The 25,039-nt window shown below is 38.9% G+C and overlaps 5 protein-coding genes across 5 annotated transcripts in view; 1 reads left to right on the top strand and 4 right to left on the bottom strand.

Annotated features, from left to right (window-relative positions):
- Positions 1 to 18,986, top strand: part of LOC145672830 (uncharacterized) — a 100,757-nt gene extending 81,771 nt beyond the window's left edge. Inside the window, exons 4-5 of the mRNA XM_081741978.1 lie at positions 10,131 to 10,266; positions 18,667 to 18,986. Coding sequence (XP_081598104.1) covers positions 10,131 to 10,228 — 98 coding nt within the window. The 3' untranslated portion in view covers positions 10,229 to 10,266; positions 18,667 to 18,986. The remainder of the gene's footprint in view (positions 1 to 10,130; positions 10,267 to 18,666) is intronic.
- A 1,856-nt stretch (positions 18,987 to 20,842) lies between these two features.
- On the bottom strand, positions 20,843 to 21,367 carry LOC145672673 (uncharacterized). The gene has a single exon (XM_081741838.1). It carries the CDS (start codon positions 21,365 to 21,367, stop codon positions 20,843 to 20,845), a length of 525 nt encoding a protein of 174 aa, XP_081597964.1.
- A 1,080-nt stretch (positions 21,368 to 22,447) lies between these two features.
- LOC145672674 (uncharacterized) lies at positions 22,448 to 23,002 on the bottom strand. The gene has a single exon (XM_081741839.1). The coding sequence runs from the start codon at positions 23,000 to 23,002 to the stop codon at positions 22,448 to 22,450; it is 555 nt and encodes a 184-aa protein (XP_081597965.1).
- A 39-nt stretch (positions 23,003 to 23,041) lies between these two features.
- On the bottom strand, positions 23,042 to 23,398 carry LOC145672675 (uncharacterized). Its single transcript, XM_081741840.1, has one exon. The coding sequence runs from the start codon at positions 23,396 to 23,398 to the stop codon at positions 23,042 to 23,044; it is 357 nt and encodes a 118-aa protein (XP_081597966.1).
- Positions 23,399 to 23,581: 183 nt separating this feature from the next.
- On the bottom strand, positions 23,582 to 23,914 carry LOC145672676 (uncharacterized). Its single transcript, XM_081741841.1, has one exon. It carries the CDS (start codon positions 23,912 to 23,914, stop codon positions 23,582 to 23,584), a length of 333 nt encoding a protein of 110 aa, XP_081597967.1.
- Between the last annotated feature and the right edge of the window lie 1,125 nt (positions 23,915 to 25,039).

Consider the following 25,039-nt stretch of genomic DNA (forward strand, 5'->3'; position numbering starts at 1 on the left):
ACTTGCAAGAACACAACCCCAATTATCAGCAGTCTGATGTTTCTTCTGGATGGCTCTTCTCAGCTTCTTCAAAGAGTTAGAATAAACTTCAGAATCGGCTGTTCCACTATGTGCTAAGAAGTTTATAAGCAAGATTCACTTAGCATCTCTAAACATACTGTAGTGGACATAAATTTCCTCGCTGATAAAGTTTGACGAGCTTTCCTCAGCTTGTTTCGGAAAGCGATATGACCCTTGTCATTGACTGTTGTTTTGTCTCTGAGTCCACATACGCCAGCAGAAAAGATTGTTGTTTGCTCATCAAAATTAAGCAAATGAGCTTGGGATGTGGCTTGTCTTAGTATTTCATGTTCTTGTAGGAGGATTTTTTCTCTGCCTTTCACCGAAATTTAAGCATTTTTTATTTTTCTTACTATAGTGACACGAAATTAGGTCAATTTTATGATAATCACGTGAAATTAGTTGAATGTATAATATAATTATGTGAAACTAGATGATTTTTGTTTATTGTTAGTGATATGTACATTTTGATTATTATTACTTAAAATTTTATTAATTGACTAGCATCAATTACCCACTTCTCTGGGTTAAATTTTAAAAAAAAAGTAGTAATACTTTCCGTTACTCAGTTACTTTCTACTATTACTAAAGCGCTCTTTGATATCGACCATTTTCGATGATTTTTATATATCTCCCTCCCCTCCTCATGTTGGGGGGCATGGCGTCTAAGGTGTCATAGTTCATCTCAGCGATCCCGAAAACTGATTCGACACTGATATTGGTCATTTCGACCATTTTTAATCTCTCCCCTCTCCCACCTCTAAGTTACACCGTCAAAATGATATGACAAAAACCATCTCAGATTTAAACTTCATCTAGGTTATAAATTTGATCTAGATCTGTCGGGTTGTTCAAGAGTTATTAAGTTTCATTTATTTTTATAATCTCTTCCCTCCCCTCTCCCTCCCCTAAGTTCTACCGTCAAAGTGGTATGATAAAAACCACCCTAAGTCTGAACCTCATCTATGTTGAAAATTTGGTTAAGATCGGTTGGGTGGTTTAAGTGCGATGAAGTCACAAAGGCAGTCACTTTTATTTTTTTATTTTTTTTACATATATCTCTCCCCTCCCCCTCCCGTTCGTTGCACTGTGAAAGTGACATGACGAAATCGTCCCAGGCCCGAACCTTATCTATGTTGAAAGTTTGATCGATATCGGTTGGGTGGTTCAAGAGTTATTAAGTTTTATTCATTTTCATATATTTCCCTTCCTCTCCTCTCCTTCCCTAAGATCTACCGTCAAAGTGAAATAATAATAATAATATAAAAAAACTTCCCAGATTTGAATCTGGTCTATGTTAAAAATTTGATTGAGATCGATCGGGTGGTTCAACAGTTATTAACTCGCGAACATAGTCACTTTTATTTTAATATATATTGATTTTAGTATATCTCCCCACCAGTGGGGTATTTACAATTTTGTTTCTGGGGGGCTTTGCTAACTTTCAGAAGGACTTTGCCTGAATATGTGAAAATTCTGCAAGATATTTCATATACAGGGTGCGGCACGTAAAACCGGCCCGTCGTAATATTCTGGTATATTGTGTTTTTGGCAACACTTAAATAATCTACCTTCCTACCAAGAGATGGCGTGTCGAGGTCTGGTCGACTTACGCGACCTGAAGCAGTCACGTGCAGCCGCAGCCAGTGAAACTTGTCGAAACCAGTTGAGAAAAAGGCCTCGTTGTGTTAAGCCGGGTGAGTGTCAGTGTGTGATAATGCCGTATTCGATACCCGAGCGTGTTGCCATCGTTGAAGAGTTCATTCTCACTGGATCTTTTGTGAAAACAAAGAATTTGTTTCTGGAGAAATTTCCAGGACGGGAGATCTTCTGTAGTATCCAGCTTTCTCACTGGAGGCATTGCTTGCAGTGTCAAGTCTAGGCTAGGATTATTACGTGCTTGTGGACGCAAGCACGGCAAGTCTTAGTTACGGGCAAGAGAGTGAGAGAGACTAAGGGTTTCACCCAAGTGGAGACTGCCTTACCGTGCACACAAGTGTACAAGATTTTTGGAAGCTTAGCTTCATCATTCATATATCATGTCTTCTTCTTCATCATCATCATTTTCACTTTCACTTCAACTCACTACAGGACGGAGACTATCACGAGCTCAGGCGTGCCTTATGGCATCTCAACCAGTGAGTGGCCAACACTCTGGTTTACCACCAGTTATACAGCAACCCTCCTGCTCTTCCGGGACATCGATAAGACGAAGATGTCATTCATTGGAGCGAATTTCTGCCAGCCAGGGTTCTTCAGCTCGCTCCCGTTCCCCAGTGGCATCAACAAAACTTCCGCCTGCTAAAAGACAACATAAGATCAGTGACGCTAGTTCCGAATCCTCAATGCATGTTGACATTCACGACAGTAACCAATTTCCTAATCTGCCTCCACCGGGTCGACCAGCTCTTTATTCTTATTTACTTCAAAACTTTGATCCGAAATTCCTTAATACGAAACTTCTTTTTGTTCAGATCACGAAGTACATGCCTCGTGCCAATATCAATCAGATCATAAAGACCAGGAACGGGATGATAATCAAAACACCGGATCCGGAATTTCTCCGTACAATCCGGAATAAATTCAGTTTCGAAATTTTCGGAGTAAAATCTACCATGACCAAGCTGAGTGACCAACGCATCAAACAGCCACCACCACCGAGAAAATCGCCCACTCTATCTGTTGTTATTCGTGGTGTAGATCCGAGCTATACTGATGATGAGGTACTTGAAGAACTCAAGTTAGAAGGCTACACTATCATCAAATGTATCAGGATCAAAGGCGGCCATGGTCCGACATACATGGTGCGCGTCCTTACTAACTCACAGCAGACTATTGATGACTTGCTTACTCGCGGTGCCTATATCTACAAACAGCGCCATCGTGTAGAACCGTCTCGCACCTCTTCCCTATTACCTCTTCGCTGTGAGCGCTGTCAGGTTTATGGTCAGCACTCTACTTCTCAGTGCAAAAATCCATTTAAGTGTGGCTACTGTTCAGGTCCACACCCTACACGCAGTTGTACAAATTTAAAATCACCTCCGACGTGTTCCACATGTCAAGAAAATTCACATCCGACATATAGTTACAAATGCCGCTCCAAACCAGCTCCTGAGCCATCAAAACCAGAAACAGTAGTGCCACTGCGCATACCTGAACAAATCCAACCACCTACAAATCCAGCACTTCAACAGCCTGTAACTGTTCATCAGCTCCTAACATTTCTCACTCTCTCTTTACAAAATATTCATCCGTTCTTACGTAACCACATCGCTCAACAAATTCAGTATGCAGCCAAGGCAATTTTCCACGCCAACATCCGTCCTACATATTCTGGTAGTAATGTCTATTATCATTCAAATGTATTGGAAACCGAAGTTTGAAAGCCATCTTATCTTTCTTCATTGCACTATGGCGCTCTCTTTCTTGTTTTTGAACATACGTTCTCTGCCACAACACAAGCCGCTTTTTGAAGCGCTTCTGCTCGAAGAAAAGATCCATGCATTTCTCCTAAATGAGACTCATCTCACACACAAACTGACATGCCGCATACCTCGATTTCAATTGCTACGACAGGATAGCACGATAGCAGCAAGGCGAGCTAACGGGGGAGTAGCGATTGGATTTTCTCCTTCCATTCCATTCCGCAGTCATTCACCAGCTTTTCCAAATCTTCCTGAACATCTTGTCACATCTTTATACTATAAGGAACTTTACGTGACCGTTGCTACTGTGTATATCCGTCCTGGCCATGATATTCCTCTTAATTTCTTCCAATACATCTCGAATAACTTTCGCACCTACATAATCATGGCAGACGTGAATTTACATAGCCGACCAGCCAATCAGCGAGATCAGTTCCTTAATTACATCTCTAGCCATACTACTGGCGTGACTCTGCCACTACCAAAACATACCAGGCCTTCTAGTCAGACTACCCCGGATATCGTTATTGTGTCGAATAACCTATATCATCGTAGCAGTGTTGAGGTCCTTGATCTCATTGGTAGCGATCATGCTCCCATCAAACTACTTATTACAACTCGTTCAGCCAATACTTCTCAGGATACACATAACCGAACTACTTACCGCTATCGCTATGATAAAGCAAATTGGCCTGCATATAGATCGCATCTCACGGACCATCTTTCTGATCTATCGCCACCTACTACTGAGTCAGAACTTTACCATTCTCTCGACTCTCTGATTACTGTCATGCAAAACGCTACCGACAAATATGTTCCTAAGTCTACTGCTTCTATATTTCGGCCATCCTTGCCTCCTCAATATCTGCCGCTGATTAGACGTTCTCGTCAGTTTTATAGGGATTTCGTTGCTACTGGCAACCTAGACTCCTTGCATCATCACCGACAACTACAACGTACCGTTCATAACTACCTTAGAGCTTACAAACTACGATGCTCGATAAAAACTTGCAACCATCTTGGTTCTCTTTCTCATCCAACGCAGTATTGGAAACGTTTCCGGCAACTCACTGGTCAAACTACACGAACAACTTACCCTCTGATAGACAACAATACGCCTCTTCATACCGATACTGATAAGGCAAATGCTTTTGCACACTATCTTCAAGGCATATTTACACCACTCACACCTGATTTGCCTCCTCGTCGTCATCCCGTCGACAAACTAAACCTTGAATCTCCGCATTTACAACCAAATATTCAACACTCTCTTCCTGAGAACAATCCTCTTACTGAGCCAGTTCAAATTTCTGACATCACTTCTGTCGTTTCTCATAGGCGCAACACTGCTCCAGGCATGGACTCTATCACATATAGGCACGTTCAAGAAAGTCCCTACACTGTTTTATATTTGCTCTCTCTCATCTATACATTTATTCTTCGCACCGGCTATATCCCAGCTGACTGGAAGACGTCCAAAACCCTTGTTTCTCAAACCAGGCAAACCGGCCCACAATGTCAGCTCTTACCGGCCTATTCAGCTAACATCAACTTTCTGTAAAATTTTGGAGCGTATCCTTGTCAAGCGTCTTCATTGCTATCTGGCACTTCACAACAGTCTTCCTCTCGCACAAGCTGGTTTCAGACCCTCCTTCAGCATCAACGACCAATTATTACGCCTTACAAATTCCATCTACAATCATTTTAATACAGGACATCCATCTTGCTTGGTTCTGTTTGACTTAGAAAAGGCATTTGACAAGGTTTGGCATCCTGCTCTTCTATATAAACTCAAACAGCTCAGATTACCTCTTCCATATCTTCGCTTCATTTTCAATTTTCTCACCTGTCGCCTGGCTTACGTCTACATAAATTGCAGCTCCTCATTTCCAATTTTTCTACATTCTGGGGTTCCACAAGGATCGGCTTTGTCACCATTATTGTACATTCTATATGTTGCCGACTTTCCTGCTGTTCCAGCCACAGTACAGCTATTTCAATATGCAGACGACACTGCTTTATTCGCCACTGGTAACACTATCCACCAACTCAATTTCGCTTTACAAGAAGCAATCAATACTTTTGTCGATTGGTGCTCTCACTGGCGCTTGAAAATAAATCCGACGAAAACTCAAGCTATTGTATTCCAATCTCCAACATGTCGTTCCCGTATACACCGTAACCCCAGGCTCTTAAATCTCACTGTTCAGGATGTACCACTCAAGCCTTCTCGTACTGCTAAATATCTTGGCCTTACTTTCGATCACCGCCTTAACTGGTCGGCACATCTGCAAGATATTTCAAAAAAGGCGTATGGTCGTCTAAATCTGTTGAAAAGTCTTGCTGGAACAACCTGGGGACTCTCTGCGACTACTATCCTCAATACCTATAAAGTTTTTCTGCGCCCTATACTTGTCTACGGTCTAACAGCCTGGTTATCTGCACCACCATCATATTATGAGAAACTACGCGTTCTTGAACGACATGCCTTGCGTATAGCTTTTCGCATTAAGCTGCCCAGTCCAACCCGGGACCTCTATGCTCGACTCACTTTTCCGCATATCTTATACCATCTGGAAACACTTCGCACCAAATATATTACCCGCCGTCTGCAATCGAATCATCCACTTCTCCAGCAAACATTTGAAGAACACGCCCGTAAGCTCTCCCCTTCTGCTACTCTCATTCCTCCGCTTTCATTACTGCTTACTCTGTACCGTTACACCATTCCTCCTGACCATCCTGACAGCCAATATTACGCACCATACTCTTCAGATGCTCATCTCCCTCATATCTGGCCATCATATGCACCGTAACACCTACTGTTTTAACAGGGCACCCCTGTCTTCATTAATGCCTAGCGTCGCCCCTAGGCGAGAAGATAACACACATTCGTCTTACTAACCGAACCTCTGTGTTGTGATGTGATCTGCACTTCATTTCATCTTTCATCCAAACTTGATGCTTCTCCTCTATCTGTACCTATTGCACCTTAACAATGATTATGGTTAAAGGCCATAATGACCTATTAATTGATTATCAATAAAGTATTTCCTTTAACCACCCATATCCCATCTGTATGTTGTTCTGACTGCCATAATATTTCTGAATCTCTTCCCCTACAGAGGGCATAACCCTCTTCGGGCAGTAGCTAGCTTTTGCTAGCGGACAAAAAAAATCCAGGACGGTCTGTGCCAGCAGAAAGCACCATTCAGGAATTGATTGAAAAATGGCGGCGTACAGGATCGGTTCAAAATGCTCCCAGGAACAGACGACCATCTGTCTGCACACGTGAATTAAAGATGCAGGTGGAGGAGATAATGACAAGAAGTCCTCGAAAGTCAACCAGGAGATTGAGTCAACAGGTTCATGCGAGTGAGAGAAGTTGCAGACGTGTTTTAAGGTGCAACATGCCACACATCAGCTGCATCATTGTCCCTTGTGCATGAGATGTTTACACCAGAAAGGACAATCAGCAAAGGCTTGTGGCCTCCTCGGTCACCAGACTTGTCCACGTGTGACTTTTACTTATGGGGACTGTTAAAGGGAAGAGTATACAAAACAAATCCACACACAATTGAAGAACTCAAGACCAGGATCCAGGATGTCACCAATAGCATTACAACACAAGAACTGACAAGGGTATATATGAATCTCCTCAATCGTGCTCACATGTGTGTTGAAGTGGGCGGAGGACACTTTCAGCACCTGCTGTGAAGGCTGCTGTGAAGGTGAGTAGTCATATTCAATACATTACATTTCATTTATGTGTTGTAGTTAATCATATTCAATACATTAAATTTCATTTTATGTGTTCACTTTACGGGCCGGTTTTACGTGCCGCACCCTGTACTTTACTATAGTAAGTAAGATTTTGGGGGAGGCTTAAGCCCGGAAGCACCCTCCCTATATATGCCACTGCTCCCCACCCTCTATAGGCCTACCTGCCCTACGTTGCTCCGTCAAAGTGAAATGATAAAAAAAAAATGCAGGCATGAACCTCATCTATGTTGAAAATTTGATTGATATTGGTTTTTGGGTTCAATAATTATTAAGTTTTATTATTTTTTGTATAATTCCTCCCCCTCCCCTAAGATCTACCGTCAAAGTGAAATGATAAAAACACTCCCAGGTTCGAACTTCATCTGTATTGAAAATTTGATTGAGATCGGTCGGATGATTCAAGAGATTAGGAGTCACATAGTCACTTTCAATTTTATAATATAGGTAGTAGTAGGCATGGGACACAACCCTTCACGCATTTATATATATTATATTTTATTTAAAATCAATTAAGTTTAATTTAATTAGGCTATCATGGAGAATGTATGTGTATACTATGTATTCATTTGTGGAATTATTTACATATTAATTATCTAAATGAGATTTAAATTCAAATAAAGTACTTACCAGATTTCGGATTATCAATAAGAAACAAGGCAATTTTGCTGTACTGTGCTGCCTCTAGTGGTAACGACAAGCATCATAACGGCCACAATACTTGACTAAAATTAAACAAGCAGGCGAATTGTCTCTTTTCAAGCTAACCCATCGGCTAACAATCTCTAAGAGTGCTACGGCCAGTGGCTCTATTCAGCCGGTTCCCACCGGTTCGCTAGAACCGATTGTTAAAATATTTCGAGTTCGCAGAACCATTTGTTATTTCAACACAGACACACATGCACACACATACACATGACCTAGCCAAGAGCGGAAGAAAGAAGCCAAACAAACTTGTGAAAGTACCTCTGCACATTTCCGGTTCTCTTGCATTGCTGTGAAAACAAAAACTTTGAATTGTTTCAATTCAATGAGCAGACAGGAATTTGAATGAGCAAATATAAATTTGAAAATGAATTCCAGAATACTGTAACGAATGTGAGACTTATCTAATGTCTATTACATGTGTTCGAATGACTCCGATATTTTCATTAGTTCCGCAGATTTGCGAATTCGAAGCAATGTGTACGAAATATAAAGGTAATCAAGAAAGTTACGTCGCTTTTTCACCCACCACCCTCGAACATCGATATGTCAGACGTACCTAGAAGATCAAAAATAGTCCCCATCAGCATCAACGACTCTCTGCCAAAGTTCTGGAAGGCCATGGATTCCATCGCAGTAGAACTTGGTGGGCCGTGAAGCGAAGAAGGTATCAACTGCACTTTGCACCTCTACTAGGGATTTGAACTGGCATCCTCTAAGGTGATCATCCAAGGAATGGAACAGATGATAATTGAAAGGTGCAATGTCTGGGGAGTATGGCGAATGTAATAGTGCTTCCCATTCAAGGTGTAGAATGGTGTCCTGACTCATCCTAGCCACGCGGGGCTTAGCGTTGTCCTGTAACACTAGGACCCCTTTGGATTCATAAAGGTTTGAGTTTTTCTTGAACACGGCTCAACTGCTGACAGTACAGAGTTACATTGATGCTCTAACCAGCTGGTAGCAGTCCCCGATGCACGATGCCGCGAGCAGTCCACCAAATACAGGACGTCCTTCTTCTGGTACAGTGCTGGTTTCGGCTGTTTTGAAACCGGTTCATGGGAAGGTAACCAATGATGACGGCGCCGTGGAGCTTTGCACAGGACCCACTTCTCATCACATGTCAACACCCTGTTCAGAAGTGGCTGCTTCCTCAGATGAGACAGCAAAGAAACACAGGTGTCTGCTCGCGTTGCCTTCTGGCACAGAGCCAAATCATGTGAAACCCATCTACCCAACTTGTGGTACTTCCCAAGTTGATGGAGGTGCTGCCGAAGGTTTCTTAACTCACATTGAATTGTAGTCCCAGTTCCTCACATATCTGGCCACTGTTCGCCTCAGTTGCTGTTTGATGATCTTCATTTTCTACATGTGTTGGTCTTCCGGTACGTGGTGCGTCTTCGAGTGTTTCGTCACCGTCCTTAAACTTGTTAAACCACCGCTGCACTGTTCACGTAGTCACAACACCCTCGCCAAAGGCCTGGCATATCTTCCGCCCCGGTACACGGCGTTTGATCCTAGCTTGAACTCGTACAGAATACACGTCCTTATGACGCTCTGTGGAGGTCCCATGTTCACTCATCCTTACGCAAGTTCACGGTGTAACTGAACTGCCACAACCAGGTAGTATGTTGGATATACCCACACCAACAAGTGGCCTTCCCCTTATCTTTAGTCGCATGTGAAACAGACGAACATTTTTTTCATGGAATAATATTTTCCGCGACGGAACGATCCACGATTTGCAGATCAAAATAAGAAATTAAAAACCTAATTCGTAGGATATTAATCTTGTACTAATTTTTTTGATTTTTGGATTTGAATGTTTCTAAAGACATCGAGTTTATTCGCATTCTGATCAAACCAACGGTGCTATGTTTAAGTAGTGCAAATATATAAAGGACGTTTTCCCTCTGGAGTGCACATTTATCTGAGTGGTTACTTTAGTTTCTAAAGTTTCTCCAAATCTTTAACAATTTCCGTTTACATAATACAGTATGTGTCTGATTTCATGTGTTTAATTTACTTCCTTACTTTACTCAAAATCGTTAATTAACAGTCTATTAACTGATAAAATTTTATGAATGTACATATAGGCCTACATACACTTGTATTTGTTTTATTACGAAGTCTTCTTATTAGATAATTTATTTCTTGTAGCTCCATCAAATCTCGCTGTGATTGGAATGCCAACTTCAGTTATTGTCAATGATGAACTGTCTAAGTCAAGTTATGTTCAGACCGTACCTAAAGTGTGACATCTCAAATTGAATACATCACTTCATCATAATACCACGTAAGTTCAAGTGTTTATGTTCAATTAGTACAAGAGAAAAATAAGTAGTGATAAGTTTTTGTAGGGAAAAGGTTAGCTTACGATGGGGTTAAGCATCTTTGCCCTGTAAAGAAAAAAGCGGACTTCTTAAAACAAAATTTCTGGCTATTCTAATTATAAAATGTTCAGTATCAAGAAAACGACGAGTCATTAGTTTTATATTCAGTCTACACATATTTATCATTGTTGTAAAGGAACATTAACCCCTTTAGGATCCTGGCATTTTGGGCTATTTTTTAGACTTTCAGTCAAGCAGCTACTGCATCGTCACTATTTATCCTAGGATCATGGCTCACACCTCGTTCTCTTCAGAATAGAGCTGGCTTTCAAATGGTATCACTTGCATGCCCATACCATATACCAGAAGCGGGGAAAAATGTCAAAGTGAAAATTTCGGAGGGAAATTTTTTTTCTCGAACTTTGGCCCACCCTGGACCCCCCCGTGTGTGATCGTAACCATCTAAAAAAAATCTGATAAACAGTACTTGGTATACTGAATGTGTGTGCCAAATTTCAAGTTTCTATCTTGAGTAGTAAGGGCGAGAGAATTTGTACCAAAAATTCCCACAATGCCACAAATTACCATAAAACACTATGATCTCAGGGAAAAAATTCCTGAGACATCCCTAATTACCCTAGGACTATAATTCGCCAATCATTCTCTTCAGAATAGAACTATCTTTCAGGCGGTACCATTCACATGTCTGCATCATGTATCTAAGGCGGGAAATTCCATAAAAAAGGGATTTTTGGGGGCAAAATTTCCCTTTTTTAAACTTTTGCCCTCTGGACCCCCTGTTTTTACGCAGAATTCGGAAAAAAAACTTCTGGTAAATGCTACTCGGTGGACTGAATGTTTGTGCAAAATTTCAATCTTCTACGTGAAAAAATAGGCCCGCCAAAAAAAGTTCCCATACTATGCCCCACTTTTACCCTATACAGAAGTATATTTGGATAAAAATTCACTAAGACGGCACTAATTACCCTAGAATAATAATTCGACCGTCGTTCTCTTCAGAATGGAACTGCCTTTCAGACGGTATGACTCACGTGATCCTATCATGTATGTGAGGCGGGAAAATGACGAAAAACGGGATTTTGGGGGTAAAAAATCCCTTTTTTACCCCTTTGCCCCTCTGGTTCCCCCCTGTTTTAACACTGACATCGGAACAAAAAAATCTGGTAGATACTACTCGGTGGACTGAATGTTTGTGCAAAATTTCAATCTTCTACGTGAAAAAATAAGCCCGTCAAAAAATATATATACCGACAATGCCCCATATTTCCCTATATAGAAGTATATTTTTCAAAAAATCCCTGAGACGTCCCTAATTACCCTAGAATAATAATTCGACCGTCATTCTCTTTAGAATGAAACGGCCTTTCAGACGGTATGACTCACGTGGTCCTATCATGTATGTGAGGCGGGAAAATGACGAGAAACGGGATTTTGGGGGTAAAAAATCCCTTTTTCTTACCCCTTTTCCCCTCTGGTTCCCCCCCTGTTTTAGCACTGACATCGGAACAAAAAATCTGGTAAATACTACTCGGTGGACGGAATGTTTGTGCAAAATTTCAAACTTCTACGTAGAAAAATAAGCCTGCCAAAAAATATTGAACATAGGCTTAGAAAATGAAAAAATAAATTTTTGACTTATGACGTCATCACCTCGTATGTCTGCAATTTACAGAAGAGATTAGAACACAAAAAGCCTATTTTCAACGAAAATTTGCAAACCCTCAGTATGGAATGTAGACTTGAAGTTTGTGTTGAGTGAACATAGGTGGATCTTTTATATACAACTCCGAAATGCATCCACATGCTACATGCATTTCATAAATAGCTTTGTCTTGAAGTTCCACGTGTATGGGACTAGAAATATATAAGCTACTAATAATATGACTTACAAAAAAAAAGACACCTTTGAATTAATCACAGATGTGAAGAATCTTGCAGAGACTTGCAAAGATATAAATTTTGAAATTCATTGGAAGATATACTTCATCGTCTGAAAAATCAAGAAATGTACTTTTAAATGTGTTCTTTTACTAATTTCTTTATGTGTACAGAAAATTTACAAAGTGTGCAACCGATTAGAACCAAGTTTAAACTTCGAGTTTTATTTTCTTTAACCCACAAACGCCCAAGACCAGTTAGAAATGAAATTTTTGAGTTTTACGTCCCACGGTTATGCCGGCTAGGCTAAAGGAGACGGTGATGATGAGTAATGAATGAAATGGTGGAATGAAGAAAGTGGGAGGAAACGGGAGAACCCAGAGAAAACCCACGCACACGGTGTTTGTCCACCACAAAGTTCACTTGGCGAGAGCAGGGTTTGAACCCGAGACCCCTAGCACCAGAGGTGAACGCTCTACCACTGAGCCACCGCGGCCCCCCAAGACCAGTTAGGTAACAAAAATTTGCATACACTAGCAACTGCCTGAACAATACCGTGTTACATCGAAAACCTGAGAAGAGAAGTGAACGAAACTCTTACAAGAGAACGGGTAGTGTGCCTGAAGTGGAACAACGGTTTTTTTTTTTTTTTTTTTTGCCTAAATGAATGATATAGCCCATGTAACGTAGTGAAACATAAAGTGGGTCACTGGTGGCACAAGGGGCGTTTGTGGGTTAAGAGAGACTTCAGTGACTTTTTTTTTAAAAAAAAAAGTCTCGAATAAAATGTTATTTATAAAGGAAATTAGACAATTTGATTTTATGGAAAATGACTGTAATTTTGTTCATACAACAAAAGAAGAAGACAAAATGCGAGATCTTCCACATAGAGTGTAAAGAAACTAGTCTTGAAATTGACGTAGGTAAGAGAAGACATATAAACCAAGGTCGTACTAAAAGTAACACCTAATTAATACCAATAATAATGTAAAGGAGGTAAGAAAATTCAACCTCTTCTTGCCTTACTAATTATTTCCTCAGTAAACTGTAATCCGATATATGTGTAAAGTACACAATTGCAAGAAAGCAGGAAAGAAGGAAAAGTGCTGTGCTCTTCCAGGACTATTAACAATTACCCTCATATCTAATGACGTTTTCATGAAGAACATAATGTTTTTCATTAAAGGGATAGTAAATATTTACAGTCAACTATCTAGTACCATTTATGGACAATAGAGGACGATGACCTTTGTGCGGATTGGAGATGAAGCTGGCTACATGGAATGTGAGAAGTCTAGGCCAACCTGGAGCTGCAAGAAATCTGGTAAATGAGCTACAGAGATATAACATACAAATCGCTCCCTGACAAGAAATAAGATGGAAAGACGTAGAATAGATACCTCTAAAAGAATATATAATCATAAACAGTGGAATGGCTTTGCTATACACAAGAGAGTTATGCATGTACTAATAGACTACCAGACAATAGATCCAAGAATATGCAAGATAAGAATAAAAGGAAAATTCTTTAGTATTACTCTGATTAGTATCCACGCTCCGACGGAAGAGAAAGAGGGAATGGAAAAGGACCCCTTCTATGATCAGCTAGGAAAAGTATATGAGAAATCTCCAAGGCATGATATGAAAATAATTCTGGGGATTGGAACGCAAATATTGGGAAGAAGGTATTTGGAAACCAACAATAGGACAGCATAGTAAACATGAAGAAGCAAGTGAAAATGGATTAAGAATGATAGATTTTGCAGCAACAAGAAACATGAAAATAAGCAGTACATTTTTTCCGCATAAAGAAACTTGGATCTTCCCTGATGGACGGACAAAAAATCAGATAGATCATGTGATGATAGATGGGAAACACGCATCAGACATTGATGATGTAAGAAACTATTGAGGTGTGGACTGGAACACCGATCATTTTCTAATCTGGATCAAATACAAACAAAAAAATCTACGAGCAAAAGGAGCTACATGGAGCAAAACAAAAGTTACGACTTGAGTAAATTTAAGGGGAAACTGATTGCACAAAAATACGAAGAGGATGTAAGTGAAAGAACCGAGCTTTACTGGAAGGAAGAAGGAAACACCGAAGAAAAATGGGAAGCTATAAAAAGAATATTGAAAGATACAACAAGAATGATCGAAATGAGAAAGAGAAATAGAATAACGGAATGCTATGACGAAGAGTGTGATAAAGCGAGCGAAGAAAGAAACGAAACAAGGCGAAAGTGGCTACAGATCAAAACCAAAGTGAGCCAAGGGAAACCAGAAAAAGAGAACATTAGCCAGCAAACTGATAAGAAGCAAAAAAAGAAAATGGGAAAGAAGAAACATGCTTGATCTTCAGGAGAGTTACGAAGCTAGAGAAAACAGGAATTTTACAAATGGATTAAAGATTTTAGGATGGGATATCAGCCAAGAGTAGAAGCATGTAGGAGAAAGGATCGATCAATCGCCATTGGACAAGAGGAGATCACGAACAGATGAAGAGAATATTTTCAGGAACTGTTAAACCTTAAGACGTAAGATGAAACAGACAACGGAGCAAGACCTAGAATGGACGATATGCAAACAGAAGAACGTGAATGAGAGTCAGAAGAGCAGAAAATAACAAAAGGGCCAGATGAAGAAGAAATAAGAGAGGTAATAAGATGTTTACAGAATAGTAAGGCAGCTGGGACAGACGGGGAATACCGGTGCTAAAGAAGGCAGAAACGCAATTTCACAAAGTAATTCATAATGTGATATCTGAAATCTGAATAAAGGAAGACATGCCCAAAGAATGGTATACCGCACAAATCGTCCCTATACACAAAAAAGGTAGCAAAATGGAGTGCAACAACTACAGAGGCATAGCTCTTTTGGCAACGGTATATAAGATACTAGCAGTAATACTCAATAGAAGAGTCTCAAAATGGGCAGAAGAGATACCAGGCAGGATTCAGACAGGGAAGATCAAGTCTAGACCGCATATTCTCCATTGGACAAATGATAGAAAAAACATACGAATATAATATAAATATATCATCTGTTCATTGACTTTAGACAAACCTACGACAGCGTAAATAAAATAGAATTAATGAGGAGCCTAAGAAAAATGGGATTACCACACAAACTGAGAAAATTGATAGGAACGACTTTGAAAGACACAAAAGGGAAAGTTAGGGTAAAGAACATCAGATCCGAAGAGTTTAAAATAAATAGTGGACTAAGGGAGACCCCTTATCTCCGGTGCTCTTTAACATTGCACTAGAAAAAGTGGCAAGAGCAATCAAAACAAACCCGGAGGATGCATAAATAACAGGCTAACACAGTACATGGCGTATGCTGATGACGTGGTAATATCAGCACAGACGGAACCGGCCCTAACAGGAGCGATTAAAGAGTTTGAAAGAGAAGCGAAAAACCTCGGGCTACGCATAAATGAGTGGAAAACAAAGTATATGCTAACAACGAGAGGAAACGTAAGAGAAATAAAGAACAAAAATATGCTGAATTATATATTCTAACAAACGGATCAGTTTAAGTATCTTGGCATAGTTGTGACTAAAATAAATGACATAACTTTTATTAAAGCAAAAGTAGCAGCAGGAAATAGGTGCTTATACGCGTTACAGAAAATAATCAATTTCAAAAGGATATCACGGCAGGCGAAGAAAGCCATATATAAAACAATCCTAAGGCCAATCGTAACATATGCTACCGAGGCATGGACCCTAACTAAACGAAACGAAATATTATTACTGCGATGGCAGAGAAAAATTCTGAGAAAAATATACGGACCAAAAAAGATAGAAAAATCGTGGAGAACAAGAACAAATGAAGAACTGTACCAAATATATAAAGGTTTAGACGTAGTAGCACACATTAAACAACGAAGAATAAAGTGGGTAGTCCATGTTCAACACATGGAAGAGGACCGGCTACTGAAAAGAATGCTAAGTGGAAGGCCAGTAGGAAGAAAATTGACTGGAAGACCTAGGCTGAGATAGTTACAAGACGTAGAACAAGACTTGAGAGAAATGGAAATACGATGTTGGAGAACCAAGGCCATGGAAAGAGAAGAATGGAGACGTGTAGTTGAGGAGGCCCGAGTCCTACATGGACTGTAGCGCCGAGGAGTATGTAAGTGATCTAATCTAGTGCTATTTGGTGCCATTATGCATCAAGAGGTCAGTCGTAATGATAATAATAAATAGAAACGAATTGAAACGAAAAGACGTTTTTTGTAGGCATGTTATAGACATAGGTTCCAAAGTATTGTTTCAACTGTGTTCGTTAGCAGTACATTGCAAGTGACCATTGACATCATTAACTACAATGCGATTCAACAGATCAGCAAAATAATGTAACGTAAGGTTATTCTTTAAGCAGGGGGAGAATGACGTTTACCTATCTACTATTTTGTCCGTGGAAGTATTGTAACTTTCTGGAGCACGCAGACATTGTTAGAAGGTTCTACATATCATACCTCTCATACTCTCATGAACCTTCATATCTCAAGAGCTTCGCAGATTCTACATCCAAGCAATGTTATTTTAGTAATCAAATAAGACGAATACAGTACATACTTCGTACATAGGGCGGTCTACAAACACGAAGAAAGAAAACTTAATGCCAACTTCGAACACTATGATAGCTTTTGGTGAAACACATAAATGCTACTATTATTTCTTCTTAGAATGCTTAATTTCTATTTATTTTTAAGACGTTCTTAGAGGCCTGTAGAATTGTTTTACTGAGATTGTACTGTTCCTTTTATGGAGTTATAAGGTTTGAACAGAAATAATAAAATAATAACTTCTTTGTAGCATGAATGACATTGAGTATAAATTCTTGTACTTAATTGGTGACATTATCAAGAGTATTTTCTTTTGGTTTTTGGGGTATTGCCTCTTGACTCTCAGTGATCTTAATTTGTGTAACTTAGGAGGCTGCTTGCTATGCAATTGTTTTGACTTAGCTACGGATACAATCTTTGAAAGATGTTCTGTTGTTGGTATCGCCTGGCTTTCTTATTTTTGTTCCAGGTCCTCAAGAAGATCGAAGCGAACGATCCGTTACGCATTTGGATGGTAGGCCTGATAACGTCATTCAGGTCTGGTCTTCATTCATGTGCTTAAAATCTTCCTCTATGAGTAGTAGATGAGTTCTGTAATTGTTGTTTCGGAATGCTCTTAGGAGGGGAGTTTTCCTTCTAGTGCAATTACCAATTTTCTTACATGTAGCGCAGATTTTCTTCTTAAGCTTCCTATTACAAGGATAGCAATGAGCTATGTTACATCGAGAGCATAGCGTCTAATATCTTCATTCTTGAACAGAGTGGCCATAACGATAACAGTTTCAGCAAGGGATGGCCTCGAGTGGTTTCTACATTCTTAGATAGCATGTTTCTTTTGATCTAGTATTAGTATTGTTTTGCTTACTTGATTAGGGTCTTAGGGGAAGAGCAGAATAAACTTAAGGCGTCATTGAACTGGAGCCTCATGATGCTTTTAAACGTTATTTGTTGTGAGAGTAATTCTCTTTGGTGTCTTCCGTGAATAGAGAGTGTGATACACAGTGATAGCAAAAGTAAAGGTAGCATCTTGCGCCTTTTCTTGAGTGGATGAGTTATTTTTGGTTGGAGCGCGATCATTTAAATCAGTGGTTTCTACTTCTAAAGTGATAGTTTTGATTTCTTTTTGGTGAGTGAATAGATTCATAATATGCAATCAATATCTTTAGATTCTTGCAGTGTGTTGCCAACGAGAATTCTTTCAGCTCTTGAATATTGCTCTTGGTTTGTCAATCTTCATCACTCTGCTTAAGTAAAGAAGGTCAGGGTCGTATTTCTGCGTGTGGTTGTTATTCCTGGAAGATTTTCAATAACGTTACAACGATGAAAAGATTAAACGAAAGTCCTGACAGTTACAAATAAAAGAAACTCAACTGCAGGGCCTGAACGAGTTTTGTTGCAGTGTGGTCAATACTAACTCCCAACTTATAACTGAGTACGAAAGCACATATACATGAAGTAACGCTGTTTCACCATTGCTTTTCTTAGATAAACTAACTTACGAGCATCCTAATATAGTCTACATTCACTGAAAATATATTTTAAATCGAAGGTTGTAAACTTGTGATATTTGCTGAATTCCTTCTACTTATGTTGGGCAATTAAAAAAATTGAGATAATCATTACTTCCCCGTTGTTTTCAGTCTGTAGGCTTGATATCTATTGAACAATCTTCATGTCTGTTAATTTGTATTTGTTATCGAACGTCTAGTTCACCTAGTTTCACTGTACGTCTTCTACAAAACGTGATCAGCACTTCTTTCAAATAGTTTGTAACTACTCAAATAGTATTGTTTTCTCTTATTTAAAACATAAGAGAATAGAAACACTGTTTATTTCTTGTACTTCTTTTCAGTGTAATGTTTCATTGAACTTATTTATTTTACAGTTACCACCATCGCCTGATCGACAGATCTCTTTAAGAAGTTGATCTTCGTTAAGAGAAGAATATTCTGTGTTTTCAGTACAAATCAGAAAGTAAGATGTGTTTATTTGTAATTGCGTTGAATAGTATATCAGTTTACCACCTGACTCCAGTATTAATTTATTTAAACGTACATTGCATAATTAATAGACAGTTTTCCTTAATAACTTGAGTTATTATGAAAGAAATGTATTCATGTGCACTACTCAGGACATGTTCAATTACATAAATAAAGTTTTAACTATAGTCCTGTTTTCTTTTATTTATTCCATCAACGTCACTTCGGTATGCATCTTTTTCCATACATACTTACTCAATATCATTTTCACAATTTGCGACAAAACTAAAGAGCATATTTCATGTAGTATGTAATTCCGTCGCACACCTCTATTGTGATGCATAAATATCGTAGTATATATATATATATATATATATATATATATATAGTGGCCCAAAAGTAGGTATACAGTCCTGTACTGATCGGTCATGACATTTTATGTTATTTACTTATTGTTATTCATATAGGTATTGACTTAGTTTCTTTCTTATCTGTTCTTAATTTATTTTCACTTACACCTTAAGCTCGGAACCAACGAAAGCAAATAAATTCGTTATCTTAATAAATTAGAATGTCATACGTCATCGATGCTAGTCTGTATACCTACTTTTGGGCCACCCTGTATATATATATATATATGGTAAAATAAATAAATAAAATGTGGGAAAACTGGAGCCGATTTCTCTTTTAATAATTATAATCAAATATAAAATATCCGAGATTTGGAGCCTACCGATTTTTCCTTAATATTTATCATCAAATGTGAAACGTAGGAAATTTGGATATACACTTTCTGTTGGGTATTTTCGCTACTTTATTTTCCCTCATTCTTTCTTCTTGATTGTTATTTTATTGTAACCTACTAATGTATGAAATATTACTGTCCTACAGTATTTGTGGATTTCCACTGGTTTGTTGAATGAATTGTATGCAATTGGAAGTGCAATATAATTGTATTTATATGTATATGCTTTCTTTAACAAACTTCTTTAATAATAATAACAAAAAGTTTAATCGACCTGTAGAACTTGTCATTTAAAATATAAAAGATACTGCTAAGCCTCCTCCAAAAAGACAAGAATTCGGGAAAATGTGATAAAAGTGGTATACATTATTTTCTGTTACAAGATTTCTGGAAGGTAATTCGCCTCTGAATCCAGATCAAATTACAAAATTTCCCGAATGCTCTCAGTGTTTACATGAAAATAATTTTTGTATATGTGTATTGCAGCTTACGTAAGATATACATATAATTATATGTGTTCATCATTATCTTGCAACAATAGTTCCTAAAGTGAAGTTTTTAAACATCGGTGTTAGTGTACAAAAGAATCAAAAAGGATTTTAGGATTTATATTTCTGGGCTGTCGGCATCTAATGCTATTTAGCCCGTCACGTTTGAGGGATGACGTCCCTCGGCGAACACACTACCCAGGGAAAGGGAATGAAGAAAGGATTGGGAAAGGAAGGAAGCGGCCTGGGACCTATAAATTAGGTACCACTCCGGCATTTGCTTGGCGTGAATGAGGAAAACCCAGTGTACAATTTGAATGTATATATTTGTAACTTCACTAAAGTACAATGACAATGCTAAAAACAATATTCATACTAATGGACTGTAAGGCTTGAATCGTACACCACATGAATGCAACCAAAATATAAATTCACTCTATTTAATGATTACAGCTTCAGTTTAAACACAAAAAATAATACACGAGAATAAACATATTCACAAGGTCTTTAGTTGTAAATGATTGTAATACGATGGCTTATTGTTTGTGCTATATTGTATGATCTTCGATCATGATATATGGCCCACCAAAACTGCATGTTCTTGCTGCCTCCACACTCACACACTTTCACACAACAACAGAAAACCGTTAAGCAAACTTGAACACTGTTGCCAGCTAAAGGCAACACACACACTGTTAAATACACAAATAATACCAAACATACTCCCCCCTGTTGGTCAGCTAAGGTCTGACCAAATAATACAAAATGATACATATAAAAAACGAAACGAACACAAAACTTGAAGCAATATTACAACTGTACTTATTTTTTATTGCTCAAATCTCAATTCTAATCCTTGTTATATGGTAATGCAACTAGTTTCTTGATGGAACGTTTATATGTTCCAGTTGTAGTACGAACCGTCACTACACGAACTAAGAAATCCTTTCCTGGGAACACCTTTTCAATGATGCCCAATTTCCACTGCAATGCAGGAACGTTGTCTTCAATCAGCAAAACTACATTTCCGACCTTGAGATTGTGTTGCGGTAAAGTTGTCTTAGAGCGTTGTTGAAGACCATGTAAATAATCTCGGGACCATCTCTTCCAAATGGGTTGTTTTAGTTGTTGTATCTTCTGCCAACGAGATAAGCGGTTGTGTGGTAGATCGGTGAGGTTAGGCTCTGGTAAAGCTGTAAGTACTTCTCCAATTAAAAAATGTCCAGGGGTGAGAATACTGATGTCGTTAGGCTCACTTGATAGCACTGTAAGTGGTCGAGAGTTGAGACAGGCCTCAATCTGTGTGAGTAATGTTGCAAACTTTTCATATGTTAACACTGCACCTTTTGTAATACGAAGTAGATGGTATTTCATTGATTTTATACCGGATTCCCATAGTCCTCCAAAATGCGGCGAATTTGGTGGTATGAAGTGCTACTGAATTCCTTCGATCTATGTAAAATCATGAACTTGAGAACTAAAAGGATCTGATAAAAACAGATGATACAATTCTTTCAATTCGTTGTTGGCTCCAACGAAATTTGTGCCATTGTCGCTGTATATATTGAGACAGCTTCCTCGTCTGGCTATGAATCTGCGTAAAGCTGCTATGAATGACTGCGCACTAAGATCTGTTACCAATTCCAGATGTATTGCCTAGGTGGATAAACAAACAAATAACGCAACGTATGCCTTACGTACAGATCTATTTCTAACTGCTCCTGATTTTATGTAAAACGCTCCAGCGTAGTCCACGCCTACGTTTAGGAATGGTCTGGCTTGCTGCACACGAGCTGCTGGCAACTGTCCCATAAGTTGTTTTGAACCACTGGCCTTTAACTTGAAACACGTGAAGCAATGATGGATCACTTGCTTTACTACCTGTTTGCACCTGATGATCCAATATTTCTGGCGTAGTGATGGTATTAATAATTGGGGTCCAGCATGAAGTAATCTTAAGTGTTCTGCTTCAACTATAAGTTTTGTTAAGTGTTGATTTGAAGTCAGAACTATTTAATGTTTGGCGTCAAACTGAAGCTGACTATTCTCCAATCTTCCTCCAACTCGGATCATGCCTTTACTATCTAAAAATGGATGTAAATTGTTCAATTTACTTCTTGACGGAACAATGTTTCCATCACGAAGATGCTGTAATTCGCTGTGAAATCTAATTTCTTGTGTCCATTTGATGCAAACATGGAGCGCTGTATGGAGTTCTTGTACTGAAAGACCTTCTTTTAGTTTGTTTTGCTTGTGTCTGATGTTATGAACAAAACGTCTACAATATGCTATTGTCCTAACTAACCTTGACAATTTTGAGAATCTTGTTATGGTTCCATTGCACCAATTGTCTAAAGTGACTGTCAATGTTATGGTTCCCTTACTCTCTGGAACTTGATCTGGTTGCAGTGAATCCTTACTTGTGACTGACCAATTAGATTCTAAACTAGAAAGCTATTGTGGACCGTGCCACCATAATGAATTGTCCTTTATGGAAACTGCATCTATTCCTCTTGAAATCAAGTCTCCAGGGTTGTCTGAAGAAGTTACATGTTTCCAACAGCTAACGTCAGTTAAGTCTTGAATTTGAGCTACTCTGTTGGCCACGAAAGGTTTCCATTTATTACACGGAGAAGCTAGCCATGCCAATACGATTTGGGAGTCGGTCCATAGATGGACGCTACTTAAGTTCAATTTTAAATTTGGTAAAATCTTGTGAACTAATTTTGCCAAAACAACTGCTGCGCATAACTCCAGACGTGGGAGAGTGATTTTCTTGACTGGGGCCACACGTAATTTAGCACATAATAACGTAACTGATATTTCTCCTTGTTGATTGATCGATCCCATATAAATGCAAGCTCCATATGCTCTTTGAGAAGCATCTGAAAAAACATGGATCTGAATCTCCGCTATGTTTCCTTCAACGAGTACATATCTGTCGAATTTAATCTGATTGATTAATGGAAGTTGCTTGTACAATTGAGTCAGTTTCTTTGCTAATTCCATTGGTATATTGTCGTCCCGTTGAACCTTTTGCCGCCAAAATTATTGCAAAAATATTTTGTATGAAATGACAACTGGTGAAATTACTCCTAATGGATCAAATATAATGGCAATGATTGAAGCAATCTGGCGTTTAGTAATGCACTCTTGAACCTGCATTGTTGATGTCTTGCTTTCAACAAGAAATATATCCTTGTCTGGATGCCATGACAATCCTAATGCCTTGACGCCTTGGCCTTCGTGGAACTGAATTGGACGCTGCACTTCTCGAAGCTCTGGCGAAATTGATTCCAATAACCTTGGATCATTCGAACTCCATTTCCTAAGTGTAAAACCTCCTTTTCCCAGTAACTCTATCAATTGCTTCTGGACCTCTAGAGCTTGCTGTATGTTGCTCATGCTACTACAAACATCGTCAATATAGAAATCTCGACGTAATATTTCTGCTGCTACAGGGAAATTATGTTCTTCTTCGTCTGCTAATTGCTGTAGGTATCTTGTGGCCACAGATGAAGCACATACCGTACCATACGTTAGTGTTTTCAACTCAAAATCTTAAATCGGATCATTTCTAGATCTTCTTTACAATATACGTTGTAATGGCGTGTCTTCTGGATGAACATTGACCATGCGATACATCGTAGCGATATCTCCAGTGAATACTACCGAATTAGTTCTAAAGCGCAAAATGATAGAAAATAAATCTTGCTGTATTGTAGGACCAACTAAGAGAATGTCGTTGAGGCTTTTTCTGCTGTCAGATTTTGCTGAAGCATCAAACACCACACGGAGCTTCGTTGTAGAGCTTGTGGGCTTAAAAACTGCATGATGTGGCAAATAGTATGCAACGCTGACGTCCTCCTTTTTACGCTCATCTATCCTTACCATGTGACCAAGATCTTCATATTGTTGCATGAATTCCGTATATATAGCTTTAAAGTCCGGGTGTTGATCGAATCTTCTTTCCAATTGCTTTAATCTAACCAATGCTTGCTGATAAGAATCGCCTAAAACTGTACGGTCTTAATGCAAAGGCAATCGAACAATGAAACGCCCTGTATGATCTCTTGTATTCTGAACGAAATGTTGCTCACATGCAAGCTCTTTGCTTGATTTAGGTGTAACAGTAATTTCTTCTAGTTCCCAGAATTTTTGTAGTTGTTGCTGTAGATCTGTTTGTCTTCACAAAACATGTTGTTAATGGAATATGGGGGTCACGTTCTTGAGGAATGCGTCCTGCCATGATCCATCCCAATTCTATCTCCTGAAGCACTGGAAAATCACCTGGCCGTGTTTTGTGCCCTGACTTCATAATTATGTAGAATACTTCCGCACCTAAAAGAATATCTATGTCTCCAGGCGTATTAAAAGTAGGATCTGCTAGAACAGTGTCCCTGGGAATGTTCCAATAGTCATAATTAATTCTTTCTTCCGGTAGTTTACTTGTAATCTGAGGGAGAACTGAACAACTTATATTCAATGAAAATGTGTTGACACATGAATGGACACAAATATCTACAGAGTACTTTGTATTAGATATTGCTTGATTTATACTTTGGAGTATACTGTCTATACCGTTTGATGTTCAATTGTTGGACCAAATTCTCTGTTACGAAATTTGTCTGACTAGCACTGTCTAGAAGCGCGCGACAAAGAATCAAATTTCCCTTGTTATTCCTTACTTTTACTATTACAGTAGATAACGACACTCCTGCGTTAGGCCTAGCCCTTAATGCACAATATGATACTTGCCCTAAATTTTCACTGGAATCTGAGTTGCTACTACGCTCTTGCACCATGGCACTGCTTACACTTGGAAACCGCACGGATTTGTCCTTTGTTACGTCTACATGCAATAATGTATTGTGCTTTTTGGAACACTTTTTACAACCTCTCGATTTACAATTCTTCAAAAAATGATTACTTTTCAAACAATTCATGCATAATTTATTTTGACGAATGCACTCTAATTTTTGGCTGTGTCCCGCATTCACAAAAGACGAACAAGAATATAAGGGATGCTGGCTATTGCAAAATTCG

The sequence above is a fragment of the Thermobia domestica genome, chromosome 16 (genome assembly GCF_964235325.1).
Source record: "Thermobia domestica chromosome 16, izTheDome1.hap1.1, whole genome shotgun sequence".
Classification (NCBI taxonomy): domain Eukaryota; kingdom Metazoa; phylum Arthropoda; class Insecta; order Zygentoma; family Lepismatidae; genus Thermobia; species Thermobia domestica.